The sequence below is a fragment of the Lagenorhynchus albirostris genome, chromosome 9 (genome assembly GCF_949774975.1).
Source record: "Lagenorhynchus albirostris chromosome 9, mLagAlb1.1, whole genome shotgun sequence".
NCBI lineage: Eukaryota > Metazoa > Chordata > Mammalia > Artiodactyla > Delphinidae > Lagenorhynchus > Lagenorhynchus albirostris.
Genome location: NC_083103.1, coordinates 8,962,058 through 8,975,432, shown reverse-complemented (window position 1 = coordinate 8,975,432; position 13,375 = coordinate 8,962,058). Strand labels below are relative to the sequence as shown.

General features: G+C 49.9%; 1 protein-coding gene across 2 annotated transcripts; it reads right to left on the bottom strand.

The window, feature by feature from the left end:
- Positions 1-53: 53 nt before the first annotated feature.
- On the bottom strand, positions 54-13,301 carry NXF1 (nuclear RNA export factor 1). Of its 2 annotated transcripts, none has more exons than XM_060158888.1 (21): positions 13,022-13,301; positions 8,345-8,528; positions 7,966-8,125; positions 7,080-7,163; positions 6,863-6,967; positions 6,659-6,739; positions 6,476-6,545; positions 6,254-6,342; positions 6,014-6,121; positions 5,718-5,827; positions 3,857-3,893; positions 3,322-3,390; positions 3,170-3,225; positions 2,931-3,038; positions 2,756-2,814; positions 2,523-2,638; positions 2,356-2,398; positions 1,685-1,757; positions 1,025-1,207; positions 473-533; positions 54-356 (listed from the first exon to the last, which is right to left on the bottom strand). In XM_060158888.1, exons 1-21 carry the CDS (start codon positions 13,149-13,151, stop codon positions 318-320), a joined length of 1,965 nt encoding a protein of 654 aa, XP_060014871.1. In that variant the 5' UTR covers positions 13,152-13,301; the 3' UTR covers positions 54-317. The 2 variants fall into 2 exon arrangements, with proteins under 2 accessions (XP_060014871.1, XP_060014872.1); XM_060158889.1 differs by lacking the exon at positions 13,022-13,301 and adding an exon at positions 11,803-11,994.
- Between the last annotated feature and the right edge of the window lie 74 nt (positions 13,302-13,375).

Below are 13,375 nucleotides of genomic sequence, written 5' to 3'. Positions count from 1 at the left end.
GCCCCGCCCGCGCTTGCGAAGGGCAAGGCTAAAATAACCCAGCACACTGGACACAAAATACAGTATCACTCTTTATCTTAAAAAGTAGGGAGGATCCTGGGATAAGTACACAAAGCACCTAAGTCCTTCGGGTAGTTTAGTGTCAGTTCTACAAAGTAAGCTTTGGCTTCCTGGCACCAGGGAGGCTCAATCTTCCCGAAGTCTTCAAGAAGGCAGGTAAGGAGAGGGATCCAGCAGTCACAGTCACAGGGGCCAAAGAGGAGACATCAGGACAGACAAGGGCTATTTACAGGGATCTTCTGGGGCATGACTATGGATTACTTTATGAATGCCACTTCTGGGATTTCGCCCTTGGCCTTAGAGAAAAAATAAAAGGTCAGTAGAGCCAGGTGGCCCATGCCCGCGTCCCAAGCCTACGTGACCCTCTTGAAGGCCTGGAAATCTCTTTTAGCCACCTATTCCCAAACTTTACCTTGAGATGAGTAAAGGCCTGGGCAGATCTGGTGTAGTCCCAGTTGTTGTCCTGAAGGCACCTGGAGTAGGGCAAGAACAGGCACCTCCATTAGAACCAAGACGCAGTCACCCTGATCTCTAAATGCCACTTCAACATCCATTCTATGGAAACACTCACCAACAATTACATACATTCTTGCACTCTTTATACAAATGAAAAGTTGGTAAAAATCCATCTATCAATGGTCTTTCGATTACAAAGAAATATTAAATAGCTATCTATTTCTATTAAATAGCTAACAGAAATGAGACTAAGGTGAGTTTTATACTAATAGGGAAAGATGTTCATGGGATAAGTAAAGTATGTTGCAGAACAGTATAAAAGAGGGACTTCATTTTGACTTTAAATGTTATGCTAATGTATGCATAGAGAAAATTTTTTTATGGACCGTCTTTTTTTTTTCTTTAAGTAATAAAAAAAGTTCTGGCTTTAAAAATTTTAGGGGCAGTCATTATTCACCAGCAGCCCTACCCCAGTTCACCCTTATTCCTACACATGTCCAGTACTCACTTCTGGGACCACTCAAGGTTCATGCCAGACTGGGTAGAGAATGCCTGCACCATTTCCTGCTGCTCTGGGGAGAGGGTGGGCACTGGGCTGGAAGAAGGTGTGGGTGCAGGCATGGCAAAGGCTCTTTGGATCTCATCAGGACTGGCATTCCGCACAAATAGCTCATCATTTACGATGCACAACCTTGGGGACAAAAAGCACCTGAGACAGCTGGACAGACAGACAGATAACCTCATCCTCCCAACATCATTCCTATTCTCACTTGACACTCAGATCCTTTCAATACCCACGAGGTCCCTTTTTCATTTCCTCCCTTTCCCATGGACTCCATGTATGGGATTATCTACCAAACACACTAGAATTATACATTCTCCCCCAACACTCATTTATCTTCACAACAGACTTAGGAAGTGAATATTGTTAAACCACTTTTCAAATGAGGAAACTTGCCCTAAGCTAGAAGTGGTGGAGCCAGGATGAAAACCCCAGACAGCTGGACTCCAGAGCCAAGCTCGTCACCACTATGTGACCCTCCTCTGATCACCCCCTGCCTTTCTGAATGTCTGAAGATACCCAGAGGACCGACTCCACCCTCCCCAATCTTCACAGTGGTGGCCATGGATTGGGACTGGGACCCCATACGGTAAGTCCAACACTCACCCTGAATTGCTGGCAGGAACAGCGACGAATGTCCGGGTAAAGGCTCGCAAAGAGTCCCGAGATTTTCCATCCACTGCAATGATAACAATGGTGACAACCTGTCAGAGTCACTCATGTTTTATGTTTTCAAACAGCTTCTCAAAAATCATGGTCTTATTTGATACAAAGAACCCTAAGTGGGCCAGACAGGGATGATTATGTGTGCACAGGGGAGCACAGTGGGGAGGAGTATCAGAGGTCAGGGAGGACAGTAATAACAACGCTGTTATCCCACTAGTGGAGTGTGTGTGTGCCAGGCCCGGTGTCAAGCATCTTGTACATCACTTCACTTACTCACCACAACACTGTGAGATGGCTATTACTAACCCCCTTCCTTTCACAAATAAAGACTCAGGCTCAGAGGTAATGTAAATTGCCCACAGACACAGAGGACCAAAGTTGGGATGGAAGCTCAGACCTGCCTGACTCCAAAGTCTGTGTCCTTCTAAACCTCAGGCTTTTCCCATATCCCAGACAGGAAAAGACAGGTGGAGAGGGTAGGCTTGGGGGGAAGAATGAGAGAAGGTCAAGGAAGAAGAGAGAAGAGAAGGTAGCTGGGAAGCTAAGAGTGCTCAGAACGACTAGCTGGGAAAGGGACCACTCTGCAAACTCGGCACTCCAAAGACCCTCACCTTCTTTGAAGACCCCATTGACAGAAAAACACAGCAACGTGCTCTGAAAGAGAAGCAGCAGCATCAGGTACCACGTAGGCTCCCAGCCAGAGCCCGAGTCCTCCCTGCCTCTTAACCGCCCCTTCCCCAATTCCGCCCTTCTGCCAAGGGAAGACATAGGTGCTCACTGTCTGGGCGCTTATGTCTACCACGAAGGAACTGACGTCATGCTGAGTTTTGGGCAACTCATTGAGGAAGGCCACAACATTGAGACGTGTGTGCTTTAGCAGCCGGAACCGCAGGGCTGTGGGAGGAGGGGACGCCAAGGTGAGCAGCCGCCACACTGGCCACACTGGCCACACCCGCGCCCAGCCCCCCCATCCCCTTCTCCCAGCCTGTTCTGCTCACATCACACACTTACTAGGGTCTTTGAGCTTCTTCACATTCCTACTATCTTTGAAGTACTCAGCTAAGTTGCTTCTGGGGGGAACAGGAGAAAAAGGAGGCAGTGGTCAGAACGGTGTGCATGCGCACGTGCTGGCCTGTATTTGCTGAGAAACTCTGGTTCTGGGCAGGTTCTGGGATGTGACACTCACCGGGCAGGGTTCTGGGGGGTGAAAGGAATACTCAGAGAGCAGCAGGCCCCATCGTGGTAGGCATCCAGGAGCTGCTGCCGGTCTCCGGAGTCATATATCGCATAGTACCTACGAGGAAAACAAAAGGGAAAGCCTGAGCTCCACAATCTGGGGCCGCACAGTGACCGACAGCTCCCGAGAGCGAGCTGTGCTGGGGCTAGCCCACCGCCCCCCAGCCTGAGGTGACCTGAGATACTCACTGCTGCAAGAAGTGCAGGACCAGATTCTTCAGGGTCTCTGTTCCAAAGTAGCTTCCCTGGAATCAAACAGATATTAGGACCACGTAACCAGGACTCTCCTCCCAACGTGAGCGCTAACTCTTGTGCCCCCAACTGCGGCCCCCTCCACTCACCTTGCAGGGAGGTAACACTGTGGGGGCTTCAATGTCAAAGGCAATCGGTGGGGGTAACTCATGGCCGTCCTGCAGAAAGAAAGTGACAGCCGACGATATAAACCAGACAGAAAAGGCTGGATGAGCACTCAGATGGGAGAACTAAGAGTGAGGGGTCACAGGTCAAGTGTCAAAGAGACATGGCAAGGGTCCATGAATCCTGATAGATGCAACTTTTGTCTACAGGTGTTTTTCTGGGAAGAATGATTATATTTTCAGCGACTGTGAAGCTGGGGAGATCCCAGCTGGGAGAAGGATGTCAGATCTCATTGTTCTACCGGCCCTTCAACCCTCCCTCAAAGGTCCTCAATAAAATGGCTTGATTCCCCCCACCCCACAACCAGGGAAAAAAAAAAAAAAAGGATTAGAGACTTTGTCAGATTCTCAAAGGGCTCCATGTCCCCAAATCAGTGATCATACAAACACGTTAGGCAAGACTTTGAGGGTGCGAGATGCTATGCTCCTTAGAAGAGAATGAAAAAAGTTAGGTACTTACCAGGCGTAATAATTTGGGAAATCGCTCTCGAACGGCGCTGTCAAGAATGGGACAGAAATGAGTGATGTTTCAGAGCCACCGTGCCTCCTGGGCTGCTCTAGGGGTGAATATACCAATGCCCGAGGGACAGCCCATCCCACCCTCTTGTCCTCACTCTTTCCCAGCCTCTGAGCTCCAGGAAAAATGGCCCCAACTCCCCACCTCTCCTGGGCACCAGAAATGACTGCCTCGGAGGACGACCCTCTCTTCTCTGAGTGACTCTGAACACGCCACAGAAGCAGCACTCCCGGCCCAGGCTTTAAGCCAGGACCTCCTTTCCCTCCCTACCCCCCTTACCTTCCACCTACTCACCTGTGCAGCCCCCGGGAGGAGGGAATGGGGTGGGAGCCCAGGGGCTCCACTGCCTCAACAGGTATCCATTACTTCTGCCAGGTCTGGCCACGGCCAAGACCAGAACACACCGCAGAAATGGCACAGGATGTTGGGGCAGGGAGATGAGCAAGGCAGGGCTCAGGAGGAGATGAGGCCAAGGAAGCAGCGAGGGGACGAAACGGAGAAGAGAGAGAAAAGGCAGGAGAGGAAGGAGCCAAGGAGACGGGGCCGATACTGGCGAGGAGAGAGAAAGAGGAAAGAGAAAGCAAAGGAAAAGCGAAAGCACTACACGGCAAAGAGTCATTTAGAAAGAAGAGGGAGAACAAAGGAAGAAGCCACCTGACACAGCCCTTTCTTTCAGCTCCCTCTTCCCTGTGGTCCACGGAGGAAATGGGAAACAAAGCCCTGCTGCGGCAGGAGAGCAGCTGCTATTGGCCAGGTCTCTTGTCTGCTACCTGGGTTCCCATCTGAGCTGGGCGTGGGAAGCGAAGCAGCCATGGGGACAGGAGACCTCCCTCAGAAGGGGTGAGGGTTCAGGCCCCTGCAAAGTTGGGGGGGTGAGGGTCTGTGCCCCACCTCTGTTGGCCCCCAAGTTCTCTCCTGATGGCCCCTCTGCGACTGTGCCTGTCTTAGGTTGTTCCTTCCCTGAGGAATCTTACCCGTCTCTGGCTAACCAGCCATCCTCCGGGGCCAAGCAGGGAGATGTGAGGTGTGCGAGTGAGCGAGGTGCAGCGCCCCCAGAGAAGGTCAGTTCTCTGTCACCTTGGTAGCCTATGCCCCCGTGGCCTCCACGCCCAGCACCTGCCCTGGGATTCCCTCGCCAACTGGCGGGGCCCCGGTTCTGGTCACATGTCTTCGGGAACCCAGGTTTCTCCTCCAGGGAGGGCCCAGCTTACAGCACTGGGCAGTAGAGACCGATTGCACGGCACCAGCCACCAGGAGGCCTCAACCTCAGTGTGGGCAGGAAAGCCCAGGCACCAGCCTTGGGCAAGGAGATTGTGAGAAGAGAGCGCCTCTTGGCAAAAGGGCAAGAGGGGCCGTTGCAGGACAGAGGAAGGAAGAACTTCCATCAGCAGGAAGTCCCAGGGAGGGAGGGCTTTCTCTGCCCAGGGATACCAGGCTCTTGGCTCAAAGCAACTCCATGTATGGGGCATGATATACAAGATATGCCCCCTAGCCATGGTAAAAAAGGGAGCTGCTCTTCATGGAACAACAGGGTAGGGGGAGTGTAGAAAACCCTGTGTTCAGGAAGGAAGGAGAAAAGCCACAGAACCAGCAAACAGGCAGACAGGTGAGAAGAAAGGAAAGGAGGCCTGGGGCAAAGCTGGGTGTCACGGATGGACAAACGGGAGGAGCACATGATCCTCCCCAAGGACAGGTGGTTCCAGCTCAGGGCTGCACATCTGCAGACGGGCACTGGTCAGGGTGCATCAGCTCAGCCTCCTAGGGGTGAAGGTTCCCAGGAGGGGAGACAGAGGTTAAAACTGACCTGATGTAGGTGGACTGGTCTCGAAAGGTATCACACAGGGTGTTTCTGTCAAGCCACAGCTCTTCTAGCTTCAGCCCTTTTATCTTGTCCAACTCCCGCTCAGACTTTAGCTGCAAAGGATGGGGAGAAAAGGCGGGAAAGACATGCTGCTGGTAAAGGGAGCCAGCTAGATTCCTCCCACCCCCAAACCCCACCTCATCCCTTAAATGCCCTCCCTCGCCTCTTGCTGCCACCAGGCAAGCTCGCTCCACCCTCTGCCCACCCCATCCAAAACACAAACAGGCTCTCAATCTCACCTCATTTCCAGAAAGATCGAGGATCTTTAGATTGGGTGCTTTCTGCACAATGCTGGACAAGTCATCCAGCCTGTACAGCTTGTTATTGCTCAAGTTTAAGGACAACAGCTGTGGGGAGAGAAGAATTTAGAGGAAGCACCAGCAGCAAGGGAATCTGAAACAAACCTGCCTCCCAACCCCATCCTATCTATCTATCTATCCCACCCTGCTTCCTCCCACCTAGTGGGACAAAGGCCTCACCTCAGGGATGTTCTCTTCAATGATTCGCAGGGTGGCTGCCATACAGCTTCTACGATTCAGGACAACATCAATGTTCTGGGCCACCAAATCTTCAGGAAGGAAAGGGAAGTCTGAGAGGGCTCACCCAGGCCAGCGTTCCCACCAAACCAGCCTCAAATGTTCCCTGCCTGACAGATCCCCCTCTGCCGCCACCCATCTGAGAATTACTGCTATCAACCATACCTGGGTCTGAACGGAGGCCCTTGAGGTCAAGTGCTTGCTGGGAGCCATCGTATCGTTTGCTCATGACCAGCTACAGAGGAATACAAAGGATTCAGCGGTCACTGGAGTTGCGTGTGGGCATGGGTGGAGGGTGAGAACTGGCAGGACTCGGGTGGAAGCGCCCATCCCTTGCGGCTGCCTCACCTTTAGCTGCTCTGCTTGCTCTGGCTTCAGTTCGTTCTGCACAGTGTGGGGTGGAAGAGAGGAGTTGATGATGATAGATATCTGCAGGGGAGACACGCATGGGCACGGTGAACTCCAGGGAGGCCTAAGCCCCAGGACCAAGACCCAGTCCATGCCCTGAGCACCAATCCCCACCCCCAACCAAGCCAGGCCCTTCACACATACCCTGCGGTTCTCCCGATCCAAAATCTTATAGTTGACAGCCTTCAATGCAGAGGCAGTACTGGCATCCTCAACAAAAAACAGGGCCCGTGTGTTTTCATAGTGAAACTGCAAGAAGAGAAAACAACAGCATTGGACTTGGGAGCCCAGAGCACCCCCGTGCAGATGGTACCTCCACCTGCTCCTTGGTCCCCAGCCACACACCTGCGCCTTCTCTTACCTCAATGGGAGTGAAAGGGATGCTGCACTTGCTCTGAATCATGCTCAGGAGCCATGACTTGTCATATTTCCTGCCATAAGGAATCTAGATGAGAGAAAGAGAAGAGAAGGGAACAACACATAACTAATACTGAACAGCAGACCCACTCTAGCCCTCCTTTCGTATCATCTGCCAAGCTCTGAAGAAACGGTCAATTAAAGGGTTTCTGGGGGGACTTCCCTGGCGGTCCAGTGGTTAAGACTCCTCGCTCCCAATGCTGGGGGCCCAGGTTCGATCCCTGGTCAGGGAACTAGATCCCGCATGCCACATCTAAGACCCGGTGCAGCCAAATAAATATTTAAAAAAAAAAAAGGTTTTCTGGGAACTCCCTGGTGGTCCGGGTTCAATCCCTGGTGGGGGAACTAAGAAGATCCCACAAGCTGCATGGTGTGGCCAAAAAAAAGGGTTTCTACTCAAGCCAAACACGAACTCCTTAACCTCCTTTCTGTCCATTTATACTTATTATTCCTCAAAAGATTCAAATTGTTTGATTCTAAAAGTTCCAAGACATCATTTATAACCTGCCTGCCCCTGAGAGAACTCAAGTGACCCCCAGCTCCACACTCAGCTTGAGTCAGATGGAGACATGTGGAGGCGTTATTGCACCTCCCAACTGCAGTTACCACATTTCCCTTTAGATGGCCTCCCCGTCCTACCTGTCCCCTTCTCCTTTTCTGAACCTGCTCTTAGGTGTTCTAAGATATTGACTCTTAGGAGAAAGAATGGTTACCTGATTGTGGAGTTAACAGCTGAGAACACTGATTTTTTAATGTGAAAAGTAAACACCTTAACTCTGAGCCCAGTCCCCTATAGCTCCCCTGCACCATGTACTTTCCAAGGTACTCACTGTAATCTTAAACCAGTTCTTTGAGGTCCCATCCTGGCTGGTGCCAGCCCCTCCCCTCTCTGGAGGAGCTCTATCTCTCCGCAGAGGCACAGTAACATGAATTCGAGACCGCTCGTGCCAATTATCACCCCTACGGTTGGGTCGTGCAGCATAGGGGTTGCTGTGGGGAGGGAGAGAATAAAACACTCAGAAAGGTCAGGAGTGTCTTCTCAAAGACTTTCCTGCACTGTTACCAGGACCACAACTAAGACTGCTCAACCATTAAGCAGGTCCTGGCATTTCTCTCTCTTCCAGGCGGGAAGAGAAATGACATGGACAGTAAGAGGGCTACATAAATGAGGGGGTCGATAAATTCAAACCAGATCAACTGGTTACTTACTATCGTACTCGGGAAACATCCTGGGCATCGCTCATTGCCACATCTCTGTTCTCTTCCTCAAGGCGGGAAGACCGAACAACGAAACCTCCTCTTCCAGACCTCCGGTTCCCCTCACCATACTTCCACCGGAAGGGGCCCCGGCCTTTCTTTCTTCTTTGAGGGAAACCAACACGATCATCGTGCTCTGGGGTTGGGAACAGAATTTTAAATGAGAAAATACATCCCTGGTTCAGCTACCTTGCCTGGCAACCACAGCATCCGGCACCCGGCACTATCAGATGAGATACACACTCACTACAGAGACCACCTCCGTGCAAACTCTTCTGCCTGTCCAGGGAAAGAACCCTCTCCGTGGGATGGCAGCAACAGGGGAAAATGATTGGAAAACTGTGTAAAGTCTTTAGAAAAATGAAGCAGAAATTGGAACTATAGAAAGAAGAAGCAGAATGTGGAAGTGAGAGTGTCCCAAGTTTAACTGGATACAACTCAGAGCCCCTGAAAGTCATCTGAAGTCTGCTTTTCTCAGCCTCCCAAATCTACTTAATCCCACTCAAAATTTTTTTTAACTTTTAATTTTATATTGGAGTATAGCTGATTAACAACGTTGTGTTAGTTTCAGGTGTACAACAAAGTAATTCAGTTATACATATAAATGTTATCTATTCCTTTTCAAATTTTGTTCCCAATTCGGTTGTTAGAGAATACTGAGCAGAGTTCCCTGTGCTATACAGTATGTCCTTGTTGGTTATCCATTTTAAATAGAGCAGTGTGTACACGTCAATTCCAAACTCCCTAACTATCCCTGCCCCCCCACCCTTCCCCGCTAGTAACCATAAGTTCATTCCCTAAGTCTACCCTCACTGAAAATTTGATCAGTCACAATAGTTACATCACAATCACAATAATTACATCAGCTCTCAGTAAACAATACTTCTTTTGCCTATATAGCACAGACATCAGTTACAAATATGACCAATTTAAGGGCTTCTTTTAGGTCTTGTTCTCTCTTCAAAAAACTAAAAATAGAGCTACCATATGATCCAGCAATTCCACTCCTGGTTATATATCTGGAAAAAACAAAAAATACTAACTCAAAAAGATACATGCATAAATTAAGAGGTTGGGATTAACATATACACACTACTATATATAAAACAGATAATCAACAAGGACCTACCATAGAGCACAGGAAACTCTACTCAAAACTCTGAAATAACCTATATGGGAAAAGAATCTGAAAAATAGATATATGTATAACTAAATCACTTTGCTGTACGCCTGAAACTAACACAACATTGTAAATCAACTATACGCTAATGTAAAATAAAAATTTAAAAAAAAGGAAAATATCAAAACTAAGAAAAAGGGAAGAAAACATATAAGCTTCACTTGCTTTTTTTTAAAATCTTTAAATTTTTATTGGAGTTTAATTGCTTTACAATGCTGTGTTAGTTTCTACTGTACAGCAAAGTGAATCAGCTATATGTATACATGTATCCCCTCTTTTTTGGATTTCCTTCCCATTTAGGTAACCACAGAGCACTGAGTAGAGTTCCCTGTGTTATATACCATATGAGCTTCACTTGTGTTCAGGGGGGAAAAATAAAGATACATGCATCCCAAAGTTCATAGCAGCACTATTTACAGTGGCCAAGATATGGAAGCAACCCAAGTGTCCATCAAGAGACTAATGGATAAAGATGGGGTACATATATACACAACAGAATACTACTCAGTCATAAAAAAGAATGAAATCTTGCCACTGCAACACGATGAATGGACTTGGAGGGTATTATGCTTAGTGAAATAAGTCAGACAGAAAAAGACAATTATTGTATGATAGCACCTACATGTGGAATCTAAAAAATAAATATATTCAGCAAAACAGAAACAGTCTCACAGATATAGATAACAAACTAGTGGTTACCACTGGGGAGACGGACGTGGGGAGGGGCAAGATAAGGTTATGGGATTAAGAGATACAAACTACTAAATATACAATGGATAAGCAACAAGGGTACATTGTACAGCATGGGCAGTGACAGCCATTACTTTGTAATAACTTTTAATGGAATCGAATTTATCAAATACTGAATCACTATGTCATACACCTGAAACTAACATAATACTGTAAATCAACCTTACTAAAAAAAACTAAATAAATAAAATTCTTGTTCTTAAACTGCCACTCTGAAGTGAATGTGGAAGTGTGAGTGACCCAAGTGTAACTGGACACAACTCAGACTCCCTGAAAGTCACCTGAAATCAGCTTTCTGTCAGCCCACCCAAATCTACTTAATCCCAAGGTGACCTCTCTCACATCTCAGAAAACCAATCACAATGATTACATTAGCTTTCAGTAAACAATACCTCTTTTGCCTATACAGTACAAACATCAGTTACAAATATGACCAATTGAAGAGCTTCTTTTGAAAGCCTTATTCTCAAACTGCCACTCTGAAGTTTAGGGAGTGAGCTCTTTGTTTCCTTGGTCAGAAATGCCTCTTAACTCAGGAGACAACTCCTAAATTCAGGTTCTAGTGGCAGCTAGGGTGTTTCACCAAGGGTCCTCAAATGTTCTCCAGGAATATGATCCTCTGAACCCTGGTGGGTAGGAATGGCTTCTTAAAAAAGACGCATGATTCCCCAAAAAGGTCTGTCTAATGCGTAATACTCTGCAAACAATGAACCTCAAGAAATGACCCTAGGGAAAAAATAATAAATGAATAGAAAGCGCAGCTAACGTTCATTGAGGGCTTTCTCCAATGCCAGGCACTATGCTCCAGGCACTTGACACGAACCATCTCGTTTTAACGCACACACGGAGACAAACTCAGGGGGTAGGTACTGTTTCTATCCTTATTAAAGGGGTGGAAAATCAGGCCTGAGTGTTTAACTCACTCAAGATTGGCAGAGCCAACTCAGGATTGAAACCTCGGCTGTCGTGTGCTCTTAACCACTACTCTGGACTAAAACCCAATGTAGTGTTCGGACTAGAACATCGAGTTAGTGTGTAGGTCTAAAATATTAAGCCAAAGCCGCGGCGGGTGGGGGGGAGGGGAAGGGGGCAAGACCGACTGGACGCGCGGTAGAAAATAGGGCACCGGCGGCCCAAGAGCAGGGCACCGACTCACATTAAAGAGTCTGGCAGCCAAATTGAACTGACAGGTATCAACCATCCACAAAGTTCAAAGGAATCTCATCACCACGCTGCCGAGCCACCGGCTTCGAGCCGCAGGTGCTCGCAACGCCAGGATTCCGGAATTAACAAGTCGGGCACCCACCCTCAAGTTCAGCCAAACCCCCGGGCTGCCTCGCCCCGGGCCGGCGCCGAGCACCGCCGCTCCCCGCGGACGCCGGGCCCCTCGCGGCCTCACGCCCCGGCGCTGCGGCCTAGGCCGGCGCTGCCCAGCTGAGCCCAGATCGTCCCGCTCCCCAACCCAAGGGCCGGCACTGACCGTTGTACGACTTCCCCTCGTCCGCCATGGCACACCGAGAAAGGGAGGGCTCTGTCGCGGGCCGCAACCCAGCCCAACGTCCGAACGCCTAGGCGCTCCAAGGCGAAGTGCTCCTGCGCTGGGTGCCACCGCTTTTATGGGGTCGAGCTCGTCACAGACAGCCGACGTCCTACAATAACAGGCGGGGCCGCTGGGACATGTGCGTACGCATCCGACGAGCCGACGCGCCGGGGGCGGGACTTGGCGCTGCACGCCCCGCCCAAGACCCGAGCTCGCGCAGCCCAGAGTTACCGCGAGTTCGCCCCGCCCCCTACTCGCATCCGTCCGCCGCTAGACCAGCACCACAAAGGTAGGGGCTCAAGCAGAGAGCTGGACGCCACAGCCCAGGATTCCAAGAGGAACAAGGGAGAGGAGCCACAAGAAGTGCTGCCGAGGAATGGGAGACCAAGGGCCTTGGAGTGGGAGTGACCGCTCATAGACCCCTACGGGGATCCAGCCAGGGCTTAAGTCTCAGCTCAGCCCAGCCCTTTGCCATCTGCGTTATCTATGCCGTGCTTTCCTCGCCTATAAAAATAGAAAACTAGAAGGTAAGCTCCAAGAGAGCAGGGACTTGACTAATTCATGGCTTTTTTCTCCAGCACCTGGCTCAGTACCATACCTAGCACATAGCGGAAACTCAACAAATATTTATGAAATAAGCTTCCTATCTCTGCGTTCCCCCAAGAAGAGTTGCAGAGTCAAATGAGAAAAACTGCATTTGTCAGGCTTTGGTCGTCTTCACAGACCGCCCCACTCACCACCGATGTGCTGTGCTAAACCCACCTTGTGGGTCAACTGGGCAGTGAAGATGCAAGCAAGACCACCCTCTGAACACAGGCCAAGGGGAGAGGAAATATTAAAACACCAGGCCTAGGAAAGACCTGGGCTCTCCTAGACAACGCCCCCCCCCCAAAGTGCTATGGCCAGCCCAGTGTGATGGTGATGGTCCTCGCTATAGCTTGAGCTTCCTTTGGGTGTGTGAAATGGGGGAACTCCGGTGACCTCGGCACGATGTGGTCGTGGGTCCTGCTCGGGACTGACCAGCATATTGACCTCCCTGGAGGGTAGGTGTTCCAGGCAGGTCTCTACTTCATTCTCGTGTGACTAGCTTGGATTTGGTGAGGGGCTTCGAGGGGACCACGAGCCTCAGCTGGAGCTGCGAACAAACACTTCTCTTCACCTTTCACTCCTGGCAGCAGGCAGAACTCCTGCTTCATCCAGCCCAAGGAAAACGTGGGGCCAGCTGGTTGGAGGATGCAGATGAAACAGATCCAAATACTTCTGGAGATGGTCCTGAAGTTGCCACCCATCAGAGACCCACTCTGAGATCCTGCTCCCCGCTTTGAAGGGAAGTTTCCATGCTAATTAAGTGCTGCTGCACTTGGTTATCCCCTGCTGGAGGCAGCTGTGTGCATGGAGCCCAAAGCCTGGCCCCTTGGGGCCATCAGCCCAACCCTTTCAGTTATAATATTGGGCAGTGGGCTCACTCCACTTGCTGCCTAGGCCTTTTGACGCTCCCACCCAAAAATGACGA

What these genes read in the sequence shown, in the direction of transcription:
- NXF1 (XM_060158888.1), bottom strand. Translation starts at nt 13,151, where the DNA reads ATGGGTGGCAACTTCAGGACCATCTCCAGAAGTATTTGGATCTGTTTC. An exon ending in GATGTTTCCCGAGTACGATA is followed by an intron (nt 8,126 to 8,344) that starts GTAAGTAACCAG and finishes CCCTCCCCACAG; the next exon opens with CAACCCCTATGCTGCACGAC. An exon ending in TTGAAGAGAACATCCCTGAG is followed by an intron (nt 6,122 to 6,253) that starts GTGAGGCCTTTG and finishes CTCTCCCCACAG; the next exon opens with CTGTTGTCCTTAAACTTGAG.